Raw genomic sequence first — 25,696 nt, forward strand, 5'->3', positions numbered from 1 at the left:
TAGGGTAGTATTCATTTAATTCTTTTAATCCCAAAGTAACAGAAACGTTTTTCGTATTATATAACCATAGAAATATCTATTTATTTTTATTATAATCTTATTTTCAAAAATCTTTCCTTTCATGGTGTTATAAGTGATGTATTTTATTCTCTATTTATTGGGTGATGATATTTACAAAATTTGGTTAAACCCTTTTTATATTTGTTGACTAGGGCCTTGCCTATTAGAGACTTGCAAGATAAGTTTTTGACCCAACCAGCAGGCAAAAAATATTTTTCCAACCCGAAATAAAAATTAATTACAATAATCCGACCCAACTTTCGGGTCTCCAATGCCAATCGGGATCGATATTTATCATTTAAAAAAAATTGATTACGATTGAACCATGTTTTCAAAAAAGCCCATCTGATATTATAACTGTTTTTGGTTATTTGTGATTGTGTATGTATTTATATTAGATTTTTTAATTTACACTTTTAGTAATAATGATTAAATGAAAGGCACAAAAATGTAATTTATATATGTTTTATAAAAATAGAACTATTTTAAATAAAATAGTGAAAATCTGATCTTTTTATATTATTTGCCACAAGAAAATATTTTAACTAGTCACATTCAGCCTAAACACATATTTTAAATGAGATGATTAATTTTTAGAAAATAAAAAAAAAAGATTTATTTATCATTCGCTACGAAAATGCACCAAATATCGCCTTGGTCTGAGAAACGGAAAATCTTGAAGTGGTTCATGTCTTGCCCATAATTTTTTTTTGCATAGAAAATATTTATTTATTTTAAATAAAAATCTAAATACGTTTATCGGATCATTTTGTATGAATTTCGGATCGGTAATTAATTTGTATTTATGGATCGGTACAGCCATACTTTTAACCCTAACCTTTAAGAAATCCATAAAAATGGGTTCTGTCGGGAATCGAATCACCAACCCTTCGCTTGACACTAACTCGCCAACAAATAATTTTCATTAATACGAGTTTTTCTTTATAGTCATCCAAACTGTAAATAACATCACTCATATTTCACATCTGCTTTTGAGAGATAAAATTTTTAAAGAAGAAATTAGACTCAAAAAATATAAAAAATATTTATAATCCCCTTCACAAAACATCATTAAGTTTGTTCTACTAGAACTGCAGATGTTTCTCATCTTATTTATTTTTCTCTAAAATAAGGGGAATTTCGGTGAAGTGTGGCTCGCCGAATGGAACCGGTACGGTCTAATTACCGAAAAGGTAGCCGTGAAATCTCTCAAAAAACAGAAAATAAAAATGGAAATTTTGGGCGATGATAAAGGCAATAACGAAACTTCCAGTTTAAGCCGGCAGGACCTGGAAAATGAGATCAATATTATGAAGAAGTTTTCCTTCCCTTTCCAGAACCATCCTAATATCATACAGATTAAGGTAACTCTAATTTAACTTTCATATATAATGATATCCACTATTACATTATTACTCCTTTTTAAAGATCTAATCTAACAAGCATATTTTTGAAGGTATCACACCAAGTTAAAGATTCGCTTTTTAATTCTGATTCATTGAAATGTTATATATTTATGTTTTTGTTTTATATATCATTTTACGATTAGGGCATAATCATTAATTACCCCGTGAAAAAGTTGGTCATGGAATACTTGCAATTAGGATCATTGGATTCATTCCTCAGAACTTTTCATGATAAGATCGATTTGAAACGCAAGATGAAGTACATAGCCGATATAGTCAACGTAATTTTGCAAACTTTTATTTTAATTTTCGAAAGAAGGATTGAGCCAGCATTCGGTATAATAATGAATGACGAGATAAAAAATACGTCATAGCTGTCTTATCGAGATTTCTAATGGAAGATTTGTATTCAATCCAATAGATTAAATTGTTTATAATATTTGAATGAATGCCAATATAAAAATTATTTATTTTTAATTATATAATTTTTAAAGGGAATGGACTATCTAACCACTACCTTAGGTATAGTTCATAGGGATCTCTCTGCTCGCAACGTTTTAGTAACTGACGATGCCTGCTCCGTAAAAATATCCGACTTTGGTTTGGCTAAATTTCTAACCGTAAGCAAGCAATCAAAACCTTCCAAGGGAAAAGGTGTAAAATCTAATATTATCATTGATTCAAAGATTAGAAATCAAATGATCGAACCTCACTCAGAATTAACCCCAAGTTATAAAGCTAATCACCAATTGGCGAGTAAAGAGGAGCAAATTATTGACCAATCTAAAGATCAAGAGAATTGCTCAAATATTGATACAACTGACCAATCCTATAGCTCAAATCTTGATATAGCTGACCAATCAACTAATCAGGACGAAAACGATTATTTTTACGATCGATTTAAGGAATCCTTACTACTTAACGAAAGGGACAGTAACCGTGAGGATAATAACTATAACTATTACCACCGAAAGGGCATGTTTTATGAGGCATATTACGAGGCTAAAAGTAGTAACCGAGAATTGCCAGTGTGCTGGTTCGCACCCGAATGCTTTCCTCTTCAAATTATTCCTTTCTCGATGAGTCGTAAGAATATTTCGGTGGGTAAGGAACGGGGTGTAGATCTCAAAAATATTCCCAAAAATTCTCAAAGCTTTTCGAGAGGTAACGAAGACAGACCTGGAGACAAAGATGACTTATTGAATGGTACCGTTCACAATTTTGACTTAAATGATAATCAGGATCCTTATATATTTTCACATCTGGTAGTAACAGAAAAAATTAATTCTCATGAAAATTTACCAATTAGTCATGCTCATATTCCCGAAACTCAAAATATGCAAAGTAGTATTCAGGAGTTGCGCAAGAACTCAGATGACGCTGAAATTAATAACCACAATTTTGACGGCGATACTGATTTCCTTCCTAAAAATATGCCCTTAAACAAAGTCAATCACTCATTCTATTCTGGCCATCATCTTGACAGCGATAAGGATTTAATTTTGGAAAATTACAACAATGGATACATTTTTCTCGACAATCACTTAAATCATTCACGAGTTAACTATAATCTGGTAAATAAATTATTCCCCAAAGATCATAATGCGTTGTTGTACAACGGATATATAGATAATGCTACCTTATCAATCACTGACCCAGTTATCGATGAGGAGAATCAATATTTTTATCTCTCCAAATATAATCACCCCACAAATACTAGTAATATCAATTTTTCCAAGGCCACAAATAATCAGATACCTACTTTCAATAAAATGATTGATTCCTCTTTTAAAAACTATTACTATTATACTAGTGAAAATAGACCACTTGATCGCTATGCAACTGATTCAACCATTCCTACCCAATATGGGGACCAGAGAATGTTAGAAAATATTGGAGAACATAATTTCAGTTTACGGAAGACCCAAGATTCAAAAAAAGACTATATTCAGTCAATCGATAAACCTCCTCAAGATATAGATCCTAAGTCATCGCCTAAAATGAATCAATTAACTCACGCAAAGGATAGAAAAATTTTGTTCGCACTAAATCAACATTACATACCGGATGTATTGTCGAGCGACCATATTGGCGATAACCAATCATTTCAATCGCCAAATAAGATACATTATTATGTCGATATTTTATCGAATGAGGAAAATCAATCATTCAATAGTAGCAATACCAGTCACAATTCCAAATCAATCTATATTAAAAATTTACAGGGAAATGACAACCCTGTTTTCAAATCATTCCAATTATCTTCGCCAATCGACGAGGGTTATGTTGATAGCGATAGCAATAAAAAGGGCAGAATTTTATTTACGCAAAAGAGTGATGTATGGAGTTTCGGCGTTACTTGTTGGGAAATCATGTGCAATGGCATGAATCCACTTCAAATAGTACTGAGGCGATTGGTTCTCAAGCATTTCACCGAACGCCTAAGTTTATATTATTATTAAAATTAAATCATATATAAAAGATTATTAGGGGAGACTGAGCGGAATGGCTAGCTAGAGAAGAAATCAGAGCTGTAACTTTTTAAAGTTAACCCCTAGAGCAAAATATTTTAAATTTGGTGTAAAGATGTATTTTTTATTCTTATCTACCCTATATTTAATTAATATTTAGTCTTGTAAAATTTATTTCTTTTGATATTTTTAGAATAATTAATCGCTCAGAATTGTTTAAAATTTGTATAAGTTCTCTATATCCTAAAGGTGTACTTCGAATTAACAATTAACTTGAGTTATTTCCCGTACTTTCTTGTGCATAGGGTCAAGTAGAGAATTTGAAATTTCCGAAATATATAACACTAACTCGACCATAAATATAAGTAAAAATTCCTGAGGTTTTTTATTCTGTAGATTGAATGAGGTTATAAAGCATTGTTTCAAAATTGTAATTTAAAGCAAAATTTTATCGTCGCAAGGGAACAATAAGCATTCCTTTTTACCTTGGTCCTATTTGATAAGGTGTCCATTTAATTGTTAACCTACTACCAGAGTTGTTAAACCCTACTTTTAAAAGAGCGCGCTACCTCTATCGCTATTTGTCAAAAAAGGACCGCCCTACCGTATTAGCTATTATTTTTTAAAAGTAGCTTTGGCTACTTTTTATAAAAAAAATTTAGAAATAAATTTGTTTTATTTTTTGCTTATAATGTAATTAATCATCATTTATAAATATTTAAATATATTTAGTTTTAATTATAAAAAAATTTATGTAAAAGGACTATAATTTATATAATAAAAATAACTATTTATCGTAATATTCAATTTTTATTTATTTTTTTGCATTTAATAATAAAATCATTTCTATTCTATCACCCCAAGTCTAATGCGACGATCAGAAAGTATAAGTTTCGCCTTGCTAAATAATCTCTCAACAACACTTGAGCGCAAGGCAGTATTTTATATATACATATTTTTAATATAAGAAAAATAATCAAAAATGCTCATTTATATGTTTAGATTTAAAAAAACGCATTTAAAAGATTTTCTATTATATTAATATGCTTTATTTCAAAAAAATTATAAATGGAAGTCGTTTTTATGGTTCAAACTAGGGAATCTTTGTTTGCTATCTCAATCATTAGTGTCTGGCAACAAAAAATTGTTGTCCCAGGGGAGAGAGTTTTAATCATCATGGTAAATGATGGATTATCAACCGACATTGGCTGAACTGTATCAATTATAAAATCGACAATAACTTGGCATGCACAATATTATTAATCAATTTAGCTTGAATTGAATTGGTCTTTTAGATGTAGTCTCCCCTTACCAAAATTATTAAGATGTTTTTCTATCCCTTTAAAACTGTTGGCATGAACATTTTTTCAAAAAATACTATTAAAATTTATAAATGACAATTACTTTTAGGTGTTTTTTGAGGTTATAGCTACTAGATTTATTTGAGGATATATTTTTATACAGTTTGAAAAAATAAATTTGTAGCCACCTTTTGTTTTTACATTAATTTGATAATATTTTTCAAATTTTGGAAATGGAAAATTTATTATTGTTATCAAGAACATTTTCTTCCAGGGTACCTTCCATTTGTCTGACTCACTTACAACGATTTGGATATCCATTTGCGATGACATTTTAATTAATTTACACCAGATGATTTAGGTTTATAATACAAATTGAAAATATAAATTTCGTTTTTAAAATTAAATAATAAATTATAAAAATGATAGTGCTCTAAAAAAATAAATAATTGGAAAAAAAGTAGCGCTCTAATTACACTGATTTTTGGTTTGCATACATTTAATAAGTATACTTCGGGAATATCAAGATAACTTACAATTTTTGTCCTTATGTTTATTTTAAAATTCAAAATGGGTAATTCTATGACATATATGTTGATTTAAATAATGCGATTTTCGGACTACCCTTTTTAAAATGAATGAAACTTAGCATATTGGTTATAGTATGTATTAGTGTGTTAAATGGCTCGATTTGAGCCGATTTTAAAAACGACTAACTCAATATTTTAGTCATAAAAATATGGCCTAAAACTCGAAATTTAGTTAATAGTTCTCCAAACCTGTGTGCCATCTATAAGTAAGATCTTAAGGCTTGCATAATATTTTTCTGAATAAAATATTGAGTTAGTCGTTTATAAAAATCGGCTCAAATCGGGCAGTTTAACAACGCTAGTATGTGTATTTTATAATCAAAATTATAAAGTTCTAGCTATAATAAATCTGAAATGGCTCTCAAAGTCCAATGAGAACCTTTTCTTATTTTAACGAATTTAAAATTATATAAAATATTTTTAGTTTAAAGTCACAATTTATATATCATTTTGTAGCTCTCAAAATCCACTCTAAGAAAATTCCTAAATTATTTTAAAAATATCTTCTATATCGTTATATTTCCTGTTAAACAAAAAAATATTTAAGAAAGGCTAATTTGAAACGATGAAACTCACCAAATATGTTTATTATCAATATATTTAAATATTTAGTAAAATATTAAAGAGAAAATAAAAATCTAAATTTTATTTAGTTTTATAATTTTAAAGAATATAAAAATTAAAATTATTTATAATATTTTCTTTTTATTGTGGTATAAAATATATAATAATTTTATCCAAATTTTATTCGCAAAATTATTACAAAAATTTATATATTAGTAATAAACATATTTGATGAGTTTCATCGTTTAAAATGAAACCTTTCTCAATATAATTTTTTTAATTTTACCGGAAATACTTTAAAACTGAAAATATTTAAAATATTTTCTTAAGGCTGTGTCCTAAATCAAAAAAAAAATTTCTTAAAATTTTTGCGAATCGCAAAAATTATGGGAGATTTGGGAGATACGAAACATGTCCCGATTCATACATTTATTTTCAATTTTAAAATGTTTGATATGAATTTGTTGATACGACTGAGCGTAGAAGAAGACATAGATTTTTAGAAGGCCGGTATATATGATATTATTTATATTATATGTATTAATTCTAGAGATCAAGGACTTTTTAAAATATTTGATAGTATTCCATCTTATCCTGACAAATTTCGTCAGATGTTCCACATGCATGTGGAAACATTCAACTACATTCTTATAAATTTGGAGTCTATAGACACCGCTATAGTTAAACATAAAAACTCTATTAGTATGAAGCAACGTCTCTATATACATGTATGATGATTTTATTTTTTTATAATCTGTATATATTTATAGATATTTAACAACTGGTATGAGCTTTAGAAAATAGCATTATATGCAAAGACAAATATTACAAACACTATGCAAATAGTTAAGGCTGACTGCCTTTTGCATAATATTATTATTGATCTTGAGGGAAATGATTGTACACCAGTACATGAAGAATATCCAATTTTAAATTTTACCCAATCTCAGTTCCAGTGATGGAATGAGAGCTCTAATAATATCAGAGAAACATTTAACTTATTTGTAAATAATTATATGTAAAATTTTTGTATACATTTATTTTTTAATTCTCATAACCTTATATCTCTTATGAATGTTTTCATTTGTCAAAGTTATATAATTTATTTATAAATATTCAATAAAAAGTGTTGTTTTGATTATATTGAATAAAGTTATTTAATTAATTTAATGAGGAAGACTGCTTAAATAAATGACTAAATTTAATTGAATGTTTTTCCTAGGACTCTTGCAATTTATTTTACTATCTCTCAGCCAATATTATCTTTAGAAATAAAATATTATGTAAAAAAAATAATAATAGCATAATTTAGGATTTGATATAGAAAACTAAACAAATTTTTTATATATAAAATATCAAACTGAATAAATTTTATTTTGATATTTTTCACTCATCTTACATGATTAAAATAAAAAATTTTATTTATAAATCTTGGTATATTAAGCTTTTTAGACCATGTATCTATCTAGATAAATATGAAAAGTATCATAACAACTCTGGTGTATCAGGATATATAGGTTGTAATTTACTTTATTATTAGCATTAATTTTTTTTAAAGTTATTAAATGAATATTATGAAGATAAAATTGCATGAAGGTTAATTTATATAATGAAATATTATATTTTTAATAGTATCATAAGATTTCAATAAAAACCTAATTAATGATTAAACATTAATTTCCATTAATTGGCCCTACTTTGTTTGAGAATGTTGATAAATTCCTCAACATCTATAAATAATTTTAACAATTGTTTGATTAATGAAATATAATAATTTTTATTAGAAAAATATACAAAATATGAACATATTATAAATATGGTATTAAAAATAAAGATATAAGATTACATATATAAAGATATATTTTCTAAAAATTTTATTTTCATTTGGTATATTTCTTTTTCAGTCATTCGATTAAAGGTTGTTTGGAATGATTTAAAAAATGCCTGAACATGATGAATATCATCATCATATGATATTTTATTTGCAAAACCTATTTCAAAAATAAATAGTTATTTATAATAAATATTTTCCTTTAAATATATCCATCTTCTCAGTATCATATTTTTTAATTTTATTAATTCTTTTAGATTTTTCAAAATTTTTCCTTTTAGAGGAACAAGGATAAATATTTTCAATATTAGAATTGTCTAACTATCATTAAATTAATAAAATATATAATAAATATTTAACTTCTAATATTTCATTCTCAGACATATTCATGTCTATAGGACTAAATGTATTAACTAAATCATTCAAGATATATTGTGCACTAGGTTCATCATTCTAAAACATAGTTTATTATATAGTTCTAATTTCATGTTATAATACCTGTGAATGTGGTGATGTTTGATCATTCAACACATCTTGGATGTTAATAGAATCCTTAGATAGTTTCAAACTGAAACTAGCTTCAGAATGCTTACAAATATCTTCAACATTTTCTTTTAGTCAATAATAATCCTCAATAAATTTGAGTTGCTTGCTATTCAAAATATTAGCACCTGAACCTAAAATATAAAATAATATTTATATGTATTTATAATTATACCTGATTTTCATAAATATCTATATCTTCTAATATTTTCCATTAATAAATATTCAGTCGCCATTTAATCCCTCAAATTGTAAAAGTTTAAGGAAAAAATGATTAAAGTTTTACGAATCGTATAACTTTTAAGAATCATGTGATTTGTGCAAAATCGAAAAAATCATTTAGGCCATCATTTTAATTTTCCATTAAAAATGGCTTATATTATTTTTTTCGTTAAATTCGCGCAAATTGCGCGAATTAATTTTTATGCAATTTTTGATATTTAGGACACAGCCTAAGGAGAATTATACGGGCTATAAAATAATATAAAATTTGTGCCTTTGTACTAAATGTTTATCTAGTATATGAGATTTTTAAAACCAAGATGGCACTTCGGTTCCATTTTTGCTAGTGCTTTGATTTTTTTTATAAAATATATAATCTATTTAACCTTCATTCCAAGTTTCAACCATTTAAAAAATGGTCGTCCGAAACATTGGGTGATTTTTCATGGAATTACCCAAATATTTTGTATAATCTCGTCTATTTTTATAATACAATTTAAGAAAATATACAAAAGAACGTAATAACAGCCAACATAAATCAAATGGAGCTCGAAGAATTTCTCAACAAATTGACTCCTCAAAAATTTGTCACGGGCCTACACGAATTATTGGTATAATGAACTGAGAAAAAAAATATGCTTCTCGAATATATAACTATTTTCTTAGTCACATAGTATTAGAGGTCGGCCAGGTCTTAACTTACCCGTGAAGATTTGTTATTGCCTGGCTCCATCCCGAAAACATTTTCGCCCAAGTTGCTCGGCCCATAATTTTGTGACCTCCACTTAGTATCCTTTTAATATCATTGTGTCCTTTTAAAAACGGTGTATTTTTCAAGAATAAAGGAAAATATATATAAATGTATTAAAAAAAGTAGAAAGATGATTGGAATAGAGAAAGATAGAATCTAACCGGATTGGATAAAACTATTTTAAAATAACTTAATATAAGCTCTGCATCGGAACACCTGTTTTTATTTTCCTCCATAAACATATAAAATATTTAGATTTTAAATAGAATTTACATGTAAACAAAAAACTTTTGGTATGGACCAGTCCAACCCTATCTCTAATGGATTGTACTGGCCTTGGGTGGATGGGTGCAGACTGTAGTTTATATATTAAATATAATATATTTTCTTCTTTTTATTTAAATGAATAAATCTATGAATGATTATAAGATTAAAGACCAGTGGCGTCTACCCAGACCCATCGAATGCCCTCAATCGCTTTACAACTTGATTGTCCGAGATTGTTGGAGTGTTAATCCCAAGGACAGATTTTCTTTCTCCAAAATTAAGCGCAAGTTAAAAGATATCGATACTTAAATATTTACTAACTTATACGCACACTATATCGTATTTAAAAATGATGATGAGGAGCTAATACCTATTAGTAGGGCATGTAAAATATAGTTTATGAATAATTTTTGAAGAATCTATTGCACCACGATAGGTGAGATTAAAAAAATTTAGAATTCCCGCGAAATTTTAGCTGACCTAGAAAATAATTCTTTTTTTAAAAAAAATTGTTCTTCGTTTAAAACCTAGTTCAGAAAATTCACGAAAAACTTATATTAGCGGTAGTGTCAAAATCTATTAATCTTTCTTTTAAAATTTGAATAAAAAAATATACCGACTTTGAAAAAAATATATAATTATAATCTAATATCCTACAACCAAATTTAATTTATATTATTTATAGTAAAAATAATTTATAAATACCATAAATTGCTCAATTAGTGTATTTTAGAAATTATAAATCCTCCATTTTAAAAATTTTTCACAATGTTCTACATTTATTTAACTAATATTAAATACATTTTATTTCTTTCTTTAATGTTTTTGAGTATAATGTTAATAAACTTCTATATATTTTATTAGTCTTACAAACTATTTTTAATCAAGTTGAAGAAAGAATAACATTTTAAAAAAAATATATATTAAATTATTTTAAAAATTGTGGAAAAATTTATTTCCAAATTTTCTAAAATCTCTTTTTATCATTTTAGCCCGAATAATATTTCTTTTTTTATAAATTATTTAACATTGTAAAATATATATTTTTTTAAAACTCTTATTCTATTAAATGATTATTTTAAATTATAACTATAAAATGCATCAAATCAATACAGAATTTTTTATTATATATAACGTATATTATTTTTCTTAGAAATTATTATATATAGTATAGTATATTTATTATTATTTATAATGAATAACAAATCGCTGGAAAATTTTTATATTGATTAAAAAAAATATATAATTTTTAAAAAATTTGTGTTATAGCATAACCGTAGATAGGAAAATGTACTATAAAAAATGAGGGGAAGGGAGGAATAGGAGTAATTTGCATCCATATGGAGATAAGGAGCATAAATATTGTGATACAATAAATCCGGGATTATGTACCAAAAAAATTTTTTCTTATATAATCTGGTTGGGTATTGCTTATAAATTGACTAATTTAGCTTATTCAGGCATGCACCGAAAATAATTCGCTAAGCATTGAGGCGCGAATTAGTACTTCTGCTTTCTTTAAAGTTGTTTTATATTTATAAAAAAAAGTTCAAGCAGCGCCGTGCCAAGACTTTTGGCGACCTAGGGCAATAATAATTTAGCGGCCCCTTAAAAAACACGATTTACCTAATATTTGATAACTTATCGCAATGAACTAAAAGTACATATACTTTATTAAATTTTAATCATAAATGAGTAACGCACATTATAAAAAATGAATATAATCTTCGACTAAAATATTGCTATTTTATTTATCCCCCTCAACTTTTTGTTTTTAAAAGAGGATATTATGTTAGTTTAATCTAATGATGAATTGATAGCATTTCCTATCGAAATTAAAGGGTGATTAACTATTCGGTCCTGTGCCATACAGAATCATAGATACGTTTTAATTAATTTGAGCTTTGCGAATGCCACGGTAATTGGAATGATTAAAATAATCTTTATTACATTGGATATATTTGGTAAAGCTTCATTTATTCGATTACTGTTAATAGCGTAAAATTTCTAATGGAGTTTTTAATTTAATTAGTAGATCTTGTGGATTATTATCGCATTCTAAGATATCCTGATATGTTAAATAAATAATTGACAAGATTTTTAAGCTCGCTTTCAGGCTCATTTATCTATTCTGTCATATTGAATATCGATCCAAACATTCCAAGAAATTTTTCACTTGATCTAGTAACATTGTGTCACCTCCTTCGTATGTAAATTGTTTTGAACTTTCATTCTAAGAATTAATGTTATTGAAGAAAAACACTGCTCTTCTAAACTCATTTCCAATTTCTGCGCAAGTTCTTTCGCTGAGCAAGGAAATCCTGAAAGACGTTTTCCTTAAAGCGATCTAAAAAATCTTGCTAACTTCCTATAAGTGTAATGGTTCTTCCTAATTCAATATTGTCACTTTGCATGACCTTACCTACTAAATTCATCTGAATTAATATATAAAACCAGATGACAAGAGTTACCAAAAATGGAAATTTTTATAATACATTGGCCAATGAAATGACTTTTATGCAACATTTAAAATCAACTGAAACTAGCATATTATATTTTTATATCAAATTAAACACTTAATAGTCGAATCTAAATCCTAATTAAAATAATAACTCAATCAATATTATAGTAATTTTCAGTGTACCCACCTGAAAAAATGTGGATTAAACCAAGACTATAGTGCAAACCTTTTTATTTTTAAAATAGACTAATCAGAATATCCAAAAAGTCCCTCATTAAATTACAAGAGGAACAATAAATAAGGGAATTACCATCATGGTCGAATTGAAAGTGTGGTAATTTAAAATAACTCCATTTAAGACAAATATGGAGATAGGTAATTTGAAAAGTTATTATATTTGTATTTTCTATTCGCTTTAAGATGATCCCCCGAATAGGTATTATTGCGATTAATGATATGAGAATTTGAGGAAACAGTAAAATTATTGTGACTACTGATATGAGAACCTCATGAAACAGTTAACTAAACACAAATTATTACGCAAAACAATTTTTTATTCTTTTATTTTAAAATTTTCTCACAAAAATAATAATTATATTTTCGAAATCTTTTTATATATAATAATTTCAAATCCCCAAAAAATTACAATTTTCGAAATCTTTTTAGTAAAAGAATATATATCTTTTTTTAAAAACATAAAATATTAATATTTTCGACAACATTACATAAAAAATCAATAATCCCAAAAATAAACATAAAAAAATATATAATGTTACAACAGGTATATTATTTATTTTTTTTAAATTCAAGGCCGTAGAAAAATTTAACCCTGACCGAATTATTATTTTAAAGAAATCAGGGTGAAATATATTTTTATAAAGGGCCAGGCGGTGCATTATAATCTTAGGTCTCTGATTTATATTAATTATATCTTCATTTCTCTTTATTTTCATTAATGTGCCTATTAATTTTGATTTGATTTAACCTATTTTTGCCAATTTCGATTTCTTTAATTTTTAGTTTTCCGTTGGAATATTTTGTGCCTTATTTTGCCAATCACTAATTTTAACCTAAATAAACGGGTAAAGATTATATTTATTAAAATATTGTATAGCGTTATAATTTTATCTTTATATATAAAAGAATTTGATACTTTCGAGTAGTGTCTGTCCCTTATTCGGTTTAGTGGGTGTCAAACAATCACATAGTTCTGAATTCGTTCGAATCCAGCAAGGAGCATATTTTTTTCTATAGCCAACTAGGTTGTTCCGGGGAGGGGGGGATTGATACATAGCAGATCGGAGTCAATCACATTATTTAGCTAATATTTGTTAAAAATAAAATAAATAGGTCTTATTGCATTTTAATAACTTTTGGACGTTGATTAGCAAGTAAACTAATTTTTATTTATCATTAAACTAAATAAACTGATCATAATATTTTTTTTGAAAATTACTTTAATATTTATTTACGTCTATCAAATGCCATAATATAATATATATTTTATATAGTTTTTTGGAATGTATATTAATAGAAACGGTCGTTTTTATAAAATTGTATGTTAATTTATTTTTAAAGAAGTGTATAGATCTTACTCTATATATAATTTATGGGAGATTTAGCTCCAAACTTCCCTTTAGTAGACTTAAGCCATGCATGCTTCCAAATATTTATATCATCTACTAAAATTTATTTTTAATACGTGTACTCCCCAGGGGGCTCAAAAAATTTCAATAAGTATTTCCATACTTTTTTAAGCTGACATTTTCAAAATGATCTTTTTTAGGGTATTAAAAAAATGTCAAAATTTTTAGGGAGCTCTTTAATTGAGGGAGCTCGAGCCCCATCCCCTAGTGGGGCTAGAAAATAGTATATAACATAAATGTGGAATCAAACTAATACTCAACTCCATGACATATAATAAACTTTCTATATATATATATTCAGCGTCTACATGACAGGATTTTCACTGGATGCAATCCCCCTCAAAAACCTTTGCCTATCCCCCTAAAAAATTTGCGCCGTCTTCGGCGGCGGTGTCTTTTTACCATTATTTTCACCTATTTATTTATTGATACTCTTTTCAAATAATTTATAAAGGATAACTTAAATTAATCTATCTCTACTACCAACTATCGATATTTTGTGAATATAAAGAATTTATTTAGATTTAAAACCTCCATTATTTACAATGAATTAATTATTATGGCATTATGAGCTTGCTGATATATCTAAACCTTTTAAATTACATTTAAAAGGATAGTTTATTTGGAAAACAATGTGTATGATTGTTTGCAATATATAGATTTGGTCGATGAATTGTATTATAATAATACTATAATAAAAGTATTAATTTTTACAGCAATAAATTTTGTCCTATTTCATTTCAAAATTTAATAGATAACCTCCCAAAAAATTTATCCTACCCCCATTAAAGCAGCTTACCCCCTACCATCTCAAAAAAATATGATGCAAACTCTTCCTACCCCTCCCGCTCATGTAGACGCTGTATATATTTATGCAAATTCAGGTCCTTTATAAAATAGTTTTAGAACTAAATATCTTAGAAGATTTAATTTTTTAATTAATTAACTATTCAATTAATAGAAAAGCTTAGTATAAAGTCAAAAATAATTATAAAATTACAAAATAAGTTATAATCACAATTATTGAAAAAAAAAATAGTAAATCCTATATAAAGTCATTAATTTTTGCTGTCTTTTATTGATTGAGATCCAAGTTCCCTTTTAATGTCAACGCTGTAATTGGGAGCAAAATAGCCTTCTCTTATGCATAGAATGTTCAAAAAGTTTTAGGTCATTGAGAGTATAAAACTGAGATAATTGAATTTTATTATGTATAGGACTAACCTTTGACTTAGGTAGAATCACTCGTTGGGATCCTCGATCCTAGCAGAGATCCATTATATAGCAAGGCCAGGCCATAATAGTAGAACGATGTTAGACTCGTGACGATTAGATGTAGGTATGTATAGTTAGCAGGAAGCGATGGAGGATATTTAGAGAATTTATTCGTCTATTTTATATTGTTTTACTACGCTAATCAAAACAATTAAAATTAATGTTTTTTATATAACAGTACAATATAGTACTAAAACATATAACCATTTAAAAATATCCATCTTTATTTAAAATAAATATAGTTGAATATTAAATGTCGATGCAAAAAAGTTGCTTATATAATTCTAATTCAGTTATTGAGAAATAATATGGTTAAGCTTTTATCCGGTATATACTATTTTATATTATTATCCAACTTTCATTGATTATTAAAAAAAATAAATATAAAAAATAATAATGTACTCCTTAATATAGGACCATTAATATATATATATTAATGATTCTTAGTGATATTATTAAAACGAATCTTTAATAGCAAATTATAAAAACCGAGTTTTTATTTTGCTTAACATCATTTTTTAACTTTTTTACCTAATATACTAAGAAATTAATATCAATATGATCCTTATAAAATATATCTATTAACTTGAATTCCTGATTCAAGTAATGAAAAATAAAGCTATATGTATTTATTGATTTATATAGGGTTCTAACTAACAAATTATGGAAAAAATAATAACTTTTACCCGCCCTTTTAATGACTGGAGATATATATTACTCAAAAATAAACTTATGGATGGACAATACGGACATGGTGTTAAAAGATATGGAGTTAGGTGACGGAGATTATGACTTGAAATCTAATCTCCCAAATTTGCCTGCAACCAATGATTATATAAAATTTAATGATATATTTTTATTTGACAAATTACCTGAGGACAACATATTACTAGGTAAATTTTAAAATATTTTTTTAAAATTAATTATAATATTTTTTTTATCTGTTTAAATAGAAAATTCAATTGACAATTTTATTCCACATGATATCAATCTAGGAATGGATAATTCAAGCACAAACAATAATATATTATCTATTTTTAGCAACTTAAATTTGTCACATTTTAAACAAATTAATAAATTCTATGGCAACTATTCTGATTATATACCTTCTCCGCCTTTATCTTACTTAGAGATTCAAACTGATATTGATCCAGCTTCCATTAATCCAACAAATTGCAAAAATGATAGTACCTCTAATTCACATATTCCTGATAATTTAAAAGTTACAAATGAACATTACTACAACAATAGTCAACCTAATGGATCCTTCATTTATGATTATCCATCTCCTGGCCCATCTGTCAATTCATTGGATAACTATTTTACTCATTCTTTCACAACTTCTGATAAGGCAAGTTCAAAATTTACAGTGCCCTCACCATTGTCTATCAATTCATCATATGCTAAAACTTCCTATCCTGGCAATGACATAGATGATCATAATATTGATGAATTTGATACCTTTATTGGTGATACTTCACTGCTCTCAAAGTTAAGAGATCCATTTATAGATCTTATTACAGTAGGGATTTCCTACTCCACATCTAAACATGAATCTATCACCACTGGCAATGCATATGAACAAATGCTTCCTATTGACAATGACAATCTAATATTTGACTTGGAACTGGATAACAATTGCCAATTAAATGATTTGGCAACTCCAAAATTTTCAAATTTTTTGGATGAATATCTAGGGGATGACATAGAGCAGAATGAAGAACCAGTTGTTACAACAATAATACCTAATCATCATTCATGCCCATATTCACATATTTCTATGAGCCAAAATCAAGACCCTTTATCATACACATGTAACAATGATACAAAATACCCATGTACAATGCCACTTAGCTATTTTCATAATGGTAACCACGAGAGTGTACCCAATTCCGTTATAAAAAATTTGGCTAATGCTTCTCTAAATGAGCAGCCATCTCTCAGCAATGTTTCTTCTCGGCCTACCCGATCAATTCATTCATCCTATAACAACCAAAGTTCGTTCAGCCCATCTTTATCTTATACTGAAAGCTTGGCTAGTGAAGTTTCTTCCAAATCATCCAAGAACTTTAATAATATTCTTGGTGAAATCAACAGTCCCAAACTAAAAAAGAAAATACAAAACAAGTTTGCAGCTGCTAAGTACAGGCTTAAGAAAAAGGAAGAAAGTCAAAATTTAGTGCATGAAGAAAGGGATCTGATAACTGATAACCGCTGCCTCAAAAACAAGGTCAACTGCCTAGCCCATGAACTTGAAATGCTAAAGCAATTGCTGAAATGAAAATTATTTTTTTTTAAAACTTTAAATTTTTGGGTTTTTTTCTTTTCATTTAGGATATGAGATAATTTGTGGTATATTTTTTTAAAAATTTATCTATAAGATGATATATTATATTTGAAATATATATATTATTTATAATTAAGCAACTTTTATTTATTATATTTATATTATTTGGAATATAATTTTATATACAATCCATATTTGAAGATATGGAAAAATAAAGTCATATTTTTCTTTAGAAATCACCTAGTTCAAAAATTAAAATGTTAATTTAAAAAATAAAGTAGAAGGGAAAGATAAAAAAATATTTAAAACTTAATGCATGTTTAGTCTATAGTTCTATCTGACATTTTCCCATCAAATTTATAAATAAGATAAAATCATGTGTTTTCAAACAAGCTGATAAAATTTCTCATGGCAAATTATAGCATCTTCTAGTCTATTAGTTGTACAATTTTTTATTTGTATCATTTGTAATGTGTGTTTTTTAAAAAAAATTTCATCAATGAATTCAAAAAGATGATTTTCAATTGAAAACAATTGTTTATTTGACCTGTGTCCAAAAAATTTAATTTATATAAAAAACGTAATAAAATAATCCTTTAATAAAAAATATTATTTTTAAAAATAATTCAAAAATGACAATATTAGATAAAGATTTTTAAGATATATGCCTTCTAAAATTAAAATCTGCAAGTACTAATAGAATTATTTGTTTTGAGCAATGAGTTTCATTTGGATGTAATACCATTCCACTGGTACATGAATGCCTATTTTCAATCAATGAATTTATCAATTCTCATTGGGTTTTACTTTTTATACTAATTTAAGTCAGATTTATTCTTTTAGATCTATTTATGAATAGTTTTGCAGTTAATCATCCATTTATCCCAATTTTTAGCTATGGCACCCATCTGTATAAGATTTGGGTCTTTGATTCCGAGGAGTATATATAAATTTAAGTACTAGGTATCAACATAGAATATCCAGTTTCAAACTCCATTACACTATATAGTCTTAAATTTTAATATGTTAAGATGATATGATACTATCATGTTTTGATTATAGAGATTATATATTAGATTTTGTTATTTTTAGTAATATATTTAATTTTCATAGTGTTAAAAAATTTGATAAATAAATGTAAAAGAAATTAAAATACCTATGTATTGACTAAGGTATCGAGTGAATTGAAGAAAGATGCTGTGGCATCAGATAATTATTTGAAAATAATATTGGACTTGGAAAGTAATATAAAGGTAGTTTTAAATGTAATCAAGAATGATTAACCAGAAGTTGTTATAAATTTAAACATTCAGAATGTTTGGAGAGATTGGTGGTTATCTCAGGAATTAAAAGAAGTGAAAGATGTAATCAAGGTTATATACCAGGATATATGCAAAATGTATCAATACTTATACCTCTAAAATAACCTCACCTTAAGGATATAATGAAAAAAATATTAAATGTTAAACATGGGGAGGAGGGTAGAACAGACTAAATTAACAACACTCAATAACTAAATGTATAAAAATTAATTTTATTATAAAAAAGTTAATTTTTAATATTAAGTTTAATTTTACACAATGAGGAGTTAGGTATATAATGATTGAGATGGTGAGATTGTTTTATTTGCAATAGAGATTAAGACTATTTTAAGATGATTGTGATGCAAATTTTTCATATAAGGATTTTAGTAAAAAAAACATGTTTTTTTTTATTTCTAGTTTTTTACTGCCCAAATTTAAGAAAATTGAAGTCTCACTTGTAAAAAATGAGAATGAAATTAGACAATTACATTTGAATTTGAGCAATATCCATATTTTTGGATTAAACGAAAACATTTAAAAAAAACAAATTTTAGAATTTAGTTAACCCCTCTCCCCCCTTTCAAATAGAATTTATTAAAATTTTAGGTGAATTCTTTTACAAATTTTGCTTACTTTACATTTTTTTAAAAACAAAATTTATTTATTTCTCGAGGGTGTGGCTATGACGATAGTAAATATTAAAGAAACATAAATATTTTTAAAATAACAAATTAAGATGGGTAAATAAAAAATTGTTTATTTTAAAAAAAAATCAAATTATGAGGGAAACAAAGGATATTTTCTTTCGTTTCCACACTATAACAATATATTTTAAAGAGAATCGAATTTAAATTATATAAAAAAATTGGTGCAAGCATTAGAGTAGTTAATAATGATGATTTAATTTAAAGACGTGAGAGAGAAACGAATGTAGGACATTTTGATCTATGCCCACCACAGTGCGGTCAATTCCGGGTTTCTTTTACGGATTCAGAAAGGCTCCATTTAGAGAGATTATTAAAAAATATTTCCTGATTATAATAATATTTTAAGATAAAAAATGAAATCCAAAAATTGATTTGGTATCTGTAAATAAATAGTACTATAGATGCTCATACAAAAAAAATGTGCAAATCTTGGGACCTATTTATATTGAATAAAAATGAGATTAACTATACCTTACTCCGTAAAATTTATAAGTATGAGATTTCGATTTTTATAAATGTTATGTTGTCCCATCGCCACTTAAATTTAAATTTGTAGTGACGTATTATATTTCAATATTTAAAAATAGGAATTTAATTTAAACGTCATTACATTACGATGATATCCTTAATTTAAAATCATTACATTATGGCGGTAGCCAGCGGAGTTTTTAATATATCATGATACTTTGAAACCTTGTCTCTATCTCACCAAAATACATTTTGTGATAAGTATATATTCCCTTTTTAAGAGCTAACAACTCTGTTTGACTGTTAATGCACATGCAATCAAAAGAATATCGGATTTTACAGATTATGACTTTATTATTTTTTCTTATTCATCTTATTTTCGCTTTTCCCATTCTTTTTACATTTTATTAAGTGAATAGTTTAATATCCGCGTAATTAATAATGATTATACATTATAGTAATAAAAATTATCTCGACAGGGATTCATTTTCAATTAAATATTAACCCTTATTTCAAATTATCATTCACGATATTGAATGAAAATGATTTACTTATTTTGCAATAAAATTCTTCATTAATTCTTATAATAAACTTATTTCAGGTCTAATTATTATATTAACATAATATTTTTTTTTTAGCAGCTGATTTCATTTTACTAATGTAAATATTAAGAGTTTCTTGTTCTCGTATTATTAAGCAATGACTAATTATGATATAACTGTCCAACAAAATCTTCGTACACAGCATCTTAATATATTATTCCTTACAAAAAGCAAATCAGTTTGTGATTTAGGCTTAAACGATTAGGAATGCCGATTTAAGTTTCAATTTTTAACAAATTCTAGTTACATTCTACATTGAAGTTCAAATCAATTTATTTTCGATTTTAATTGCCGAAGAAGAATGAACATAAAAAAATTATAAAAAGCAAAATTTAAATTTAAAAAAAGAAACATTTTATTACATTTAGGGCGGTATCATAAGGATATATAAAATTTTTTTTAAAATATAAAAGCAATTTACATTTTTCCTTTGAAAACTTGTAAATATAAAAATATCACAAATTTGGACGATTATTTATATTTGAGCGGAAACTCAACCTAGAGCTCTCCCAGCCAGCCAGAAATGAAGCCTTGGCCTAAATGTTAAATAAATTCAAGCATAAATAATAATTTTGAATTATCTCTATAATAAAGGGATAACGCAATTATAAGGATTTTTCCATATTTAACTTCATAAAAATGATTCTATTTATGTTCTTTAAATTTAAAATTGGTAATCGGGCGCGTACCTAAACCTAAAATTTGGGTGGAGGTTCAAGCATAAAATTCCATGCTGAACTTAGGAGTTAATTTATATTTTGGGCAATTTTTCTTTTAATTTTAAGGTCTATAACACAAAATACACAGCAGAAAAGAAATAATTTGTATTTTTTTCTTTTGAGGCGAAATAAAAAATTTTGGATAGGGAGGGGGGGGGGTGAGCCGCCTTGATAAATAAACTTCTCTTTCTCTACTCCCTCCCCCCCTCTTGATTATCTATATTTACAAAAATTTTACATGATTTTTTGTTAAAAAATTGATTTTATTTTGAATCTGCCAATTGGCAGAAGTAATAGCCCGAAAGTTTAAAAATTTTTTTTATCATAAAGGTATATAAAATAATTTTCACCTATAAAAGAATTTGCGAAATTATTATGAATTAATTAAACCCTTGCATGAATTCGCTATTTTTTTAGATTAAAATTTAATTATATATATCTATTTTTTTTGCTGTGATCATTGTGTAAAAAAAATAAGTGGGTGTGTGTTATCTAAAATAAATAATCAATAAAATTATATTGGATAAAACGAAATATAAGATAATTAATAAATATAATCACTAATTTTTCGAAAAATATAACAAAAAGTACGGGAGTACGCTAATTCAAAAAAATTGTCAAGCGTGGTTGGCTACATTCCGGAGTTTAGAAACCAAATGGAATCAAGTTCTATAGGCTAAAATTAGTTCGGACTAATGTAATGACCATTTTTTTTGGAGCGGTCAAAAATAACCTTTCCCCCTTCTTAGAAAAAAAATTGAGGGGGTTTTTCTCGGGAATTATTTTTCGCTTGCCATTTTATCTATAAATTTTAGGCTAACTTTTACAACTGATAGTTAATATCTATCACCAATCATACTAATACCCCACCTCCATCCTTATCTTGTTTTAGCTATTAAAAATAAAAAGTCATTAGGTTCTGTGTTGTCGCTTCTCTAATTAAATTATATTTTGATTATAATAATGCAAGATAATTAAATTAACCGAAAACGTAGTAATTTATTATTTTGTTTTTCAACTAAGGTAATGAGATTTACAGTTTGGGTCTAATTTTTTAAAACACTTTCCTTCATCTTTCCCCAAATCATGCACTCTCTATGGATCTGCAATATCATATCCCGCATAGCACAGAAACTATCCTGAATTTGAAAAAGGAACACAAAAATTGGCGCCACTGAGAATCGAACTTGTGACCGATCGCTACACCTGATTACGTTAAATAGTTGGTTTTACACGACCCTGGGTTTTGGTCGAACAACCTAACCAAATGGGTCGATCTGGTTGACCAAATTCATAAACCCGAGCATCGACCTTAGCACCCAAAACAACTTTTAGAATATTTTATTGTGAATATTTTGCAATAATATTTTTGCATAGAGGGCGAATATTTCAATATTAGCATAGAAATAATTATATTTAATAATATTAGATTCCTTTTTTGAAAAATGGTTCTCTTCTCCTAGCAACTCGAATCGCGAACTCGAGTTGTGATCAATTTAATCCATTTAAAATATATAAGACGAGTAATTTAATTCCATATTAATTAAATAATTAACATCGAATTCGAAATAATTATCTAACCGAGAAAATTTATTATAGGAATTCATCGATTTTAATAATTATAATTCTTAATAATTTCGGATCTGTCCTAAAGTCGTAAAAATTGACTCAGGCTCAAGTCGATTAAATGGGTTGACTCAGGAGTTGGGTCGAGTTGGCTCTAGTCCTCCCAATAGTAAGCTCTAGTTAGTTGGCCCAATAGTTGGCTCGAGTTTAATTTGAGCCGATATTTATCTATTTGTTATTTAACTCTAAAATATTTGTAATATTGACTATCCCAAAAATTTCAAGAACCTGTATTATATACCTTCTAGCTAACAGTTCTCGCTGATCCTTGCTCGCAAGTATCGACTGGAAGATCCTTCGGTACATTATGATTAAGTAACCCCATTATGAACTAGATTGGGCAAATGTACTTTAGACGATATTTTAATGATCAAACTTAATAAAATTTGTTAAACAACGTTATCTTTTGAGTTTTGTTATTCATTTTTATTTATATAAGATTTTGAATTAATCCGTTATTAATATTTGTAAATAATTATGTAAATTACTTTAATGAAATTGTTACGATTTTTGATAGTTTTAGTGAAATTTTTATAGGCCATTAAATTAAAAATGGATCTTATCTCTTGACAAAACATGATATTTTTTTAACAAAACAATTATTTATTTTTATAAAGATAATTAGAAATATTAAAAAAATTGGGCAGATCGATGTACAAAATACTAGTTTGATGTTCTTATTTTTAAATCAATATGCTGAGGTTCAAGAAAGATGGGAATAGTGTTATCCTGCGGCATTTTTCCTAAATATTAAGTAACCATAAAGATATGTAAAGAAAGAAACTACTTTTAAATATTTTGAAAAATTTTCTTAGTTTATTTTTTATAACACTTCAATTTTTATGGATAAATATAACCCAGTCTCCTGTGTCAGATTTTTATATTGAGACAATCTAGGTTTTATATGTTGAGATTCGTCTCTGCTTACAGTTATTCCACACCTAGTCCACATAAAAATTTCCCAAACTTTTTAAATCTTCTAAAATTAATTAAAAACAGATCCAATTGTACACCATATAAACATAAACATATATTATTTAAATAAAACGACAATATAATTTAATTACATAAAAATAACAAATATATATTTAAATTTATTTAAGTAAATATAAGTATTATAATATTATATAAGTATTTATATATAATTCGTCTTCTAGATTAATCTCACCATCAGACGATAGTGCTAAGCATTGTTCGCTTAGATTTTTCTTTCTAGAAATAAAATTAGATATATCATTTAATTTATATACTTTTTTAGCAAAATGGACATAGATGTCAGATATAAATTTATAAATTGTCTCAGAAATTGAAGAATAAATTCTAAATAAATTTTTAAGATCTTCAAAATAATCATTTTGGATATCAATATTTTTTGGAATTAAGGATATTTTGATCCTTGAGTCTAAAAATGAGTAGGCATAAATAGAACATTTGTCATTTTCCCAATATATTCATTGCATTTTCAGCATTTTAGATGCTGCCATCTTTATTATTTCATATTCGTTTTTTGTAGCATTTCATATGCTGCCATTTATTTCATATTCGTTCTTTATACATGATATGTTAAATTTCCGAGCATAAATTTTAAAAATAAGATCACCATCCCAATAGTTGGAGATTGGGAACTTATTACACACGTTTTTTTAGAAGAAACAGTAGAATACATCTAGATCTGTTAATAGTCGTCATAAATCCTATTAATGACAATATTATGCTTTCCTAAAGGTAATTGACCTAACTCAATAATTGATTCGATATTCTGTATTAAATAAATATATTAATGTATACAATGATATAAAATTTATTAGTTTCTTAAAATAATACCTTATATACAGTAGCTATCATTAGATATGTGCTATTCCAGCGTGTGGCCACCAGGGGATTTTTGGGACCACCACTTATCTTGGTATACTTCCATTAATATTGGCGAAGTATGAAGCTTGTTGAAGCGTATGAATTACCTCCAATTTATTTGATAAAAAATCTATTCCTTTTATTACATGAGCTACACAACGATAGTTGTATACATATTTGTTTTGTATAAAAGCTTGAAATTATTTTTTAAAATATTAACACCATTAACAACATTTTTTGCAATATCATAGGTAATTGCTAATATCTTTTCAGTAATTTCAAATTTATTAAACAATTAATTAGCAAATCTGAAATTATATATTTGTTAATTCCCATTCACTACTGATGAAATGAATAGTTACAGCGCAGTACGTTAAAGTTTGGACTTGACAAGCTATCTGTAGGGATTGCTAATTTACTTACATAGCTTAATTTTTTAATGATTATCTATTTAGCTATTTCATATATTATTTTTAATTTTTTTTTCATAGTTTACCTACATATTTTAAGCCCTTTATTACAATAATGTATCAATTCATTGAAACTGTCGTGTTCCATTGTTTTAAAAGAAGTATTTGTTAAGATATGATATCTTAATATCAGCTGATTTAATTTTAAACTTTCATGAATTAGGGGTTTTCTTATATACGGTATCACATCCGGGGTTGTGACAGATGTTTCTGATATTAAATATGAGATGATCCTAGGTGTCTTTTCAAATTAGCTAAAATTTAAATAATA

At 26.6% G+C, this 25,696-nt stretch overlaps 2 protein-coding genes and 1 long non-coding RNA gene across 3 annotated transcripts in view; 2 read left to right on the forward strand and 1 right to left on the reverse strand.

Moving 5' to 3' along the window:
- Positions 1-10,687, forward strand: part of LOC135923372 (uncharacterized) — a 37,536-nt gene extending 26,849 nt beyond the window's left edge. The window contains exons 17-21 of the mRNA XM_065458076.1: positions 1,194-1,424; positions 1,610-1,747; positions 1,961-3,911; positions 9,490-9,599; positions 10,169-10,687. Of these exons, the coding sequence (XP_065314148.1) occupies positions 1,194-1,424; positions 1,610-1,747; positions 1,961-3,911; positions 9,490-9,599; positions 10,169-10,315 (2,577 nt within the window). The 3' untranslated portion in view covers positions 10,316-10,687. The remainder of the gene's footprint in view (positions 1-1,193; positions 1,425-1,609; positions 1,748-1,960; positions 3,912-9,489; positions 9,600-10,168) is intronic.
- LOC135930906 (uncharacterized) lies at positions 8,592-9,016 on the reverse strand. The gene is made up of 3 exons (XR_010572896.1): positions 8,942-9,016; positions 8,722-8,900; positions 8,592-8,676 (listed from the first exon to the last, which is right to left on the reverse strand). It is a non-coding gene; the product is annotated as an uncharacterized LOC135930906 (long non-coding RNA).
- A 5,175-nt stretch (positions 10,688-15,862) lies between the features above and the next one.
- Positions 15,863-17,810, forward strand: LOC135931499 (uncharacterized). Its single transcript, XM_065468660.1, has 3 exons — positions 15,863-15,991; positions 16,034-16,281; positions 16,342-17,810. Exons 2-3 carry the CDS (start codon positions 16,086-16,088, stop codon positions 17,667-17,669), a joined length of 1,524 nt encoding a protein of 507 aa, XP_065324732.1. The 5' UTR covers positions 15,863-15,991; positions 16,034-16,085; the 3' UTR covers positions 17,670-17,810.
- Positions 17,811-25,696: the final 7,886 nt, after the last annotated feature.

This window comes from Gordionus sp. m RMFG-2023, chromosome 1 (genome assembly GCF_954871325.1).
Source record: "Gordionus sp. m RMFG-2023 chromosome 1, tfGorSpeb1-WG-v2, whole genome shotgun sequence".
Taxonomy (NCBI): domain Eukaryota; kingdom Metazoa; phylum Nematomorpha; class Gordioida; order Chordodea; family Parachordodidae; genus Gordionus; species Gordionus sp. m RMFG-2023.

Bases quoted from the DNA above. Each gene is read 5' to 3' on its own strand.
- LOC135931499 (XM_065468660.1), top strand. From the start codon at position 16,086: ATGACTGGAGATATATATTACTCAAAAATAAACTTATGGATGGACAAT. The intron at 16,282-16,341 runs GTAAATTTTAAA...CTGTTTAAATAG, and splicing joins TGAGGACAACATATTACTAG to AAAATTCAATTGACAATTTT.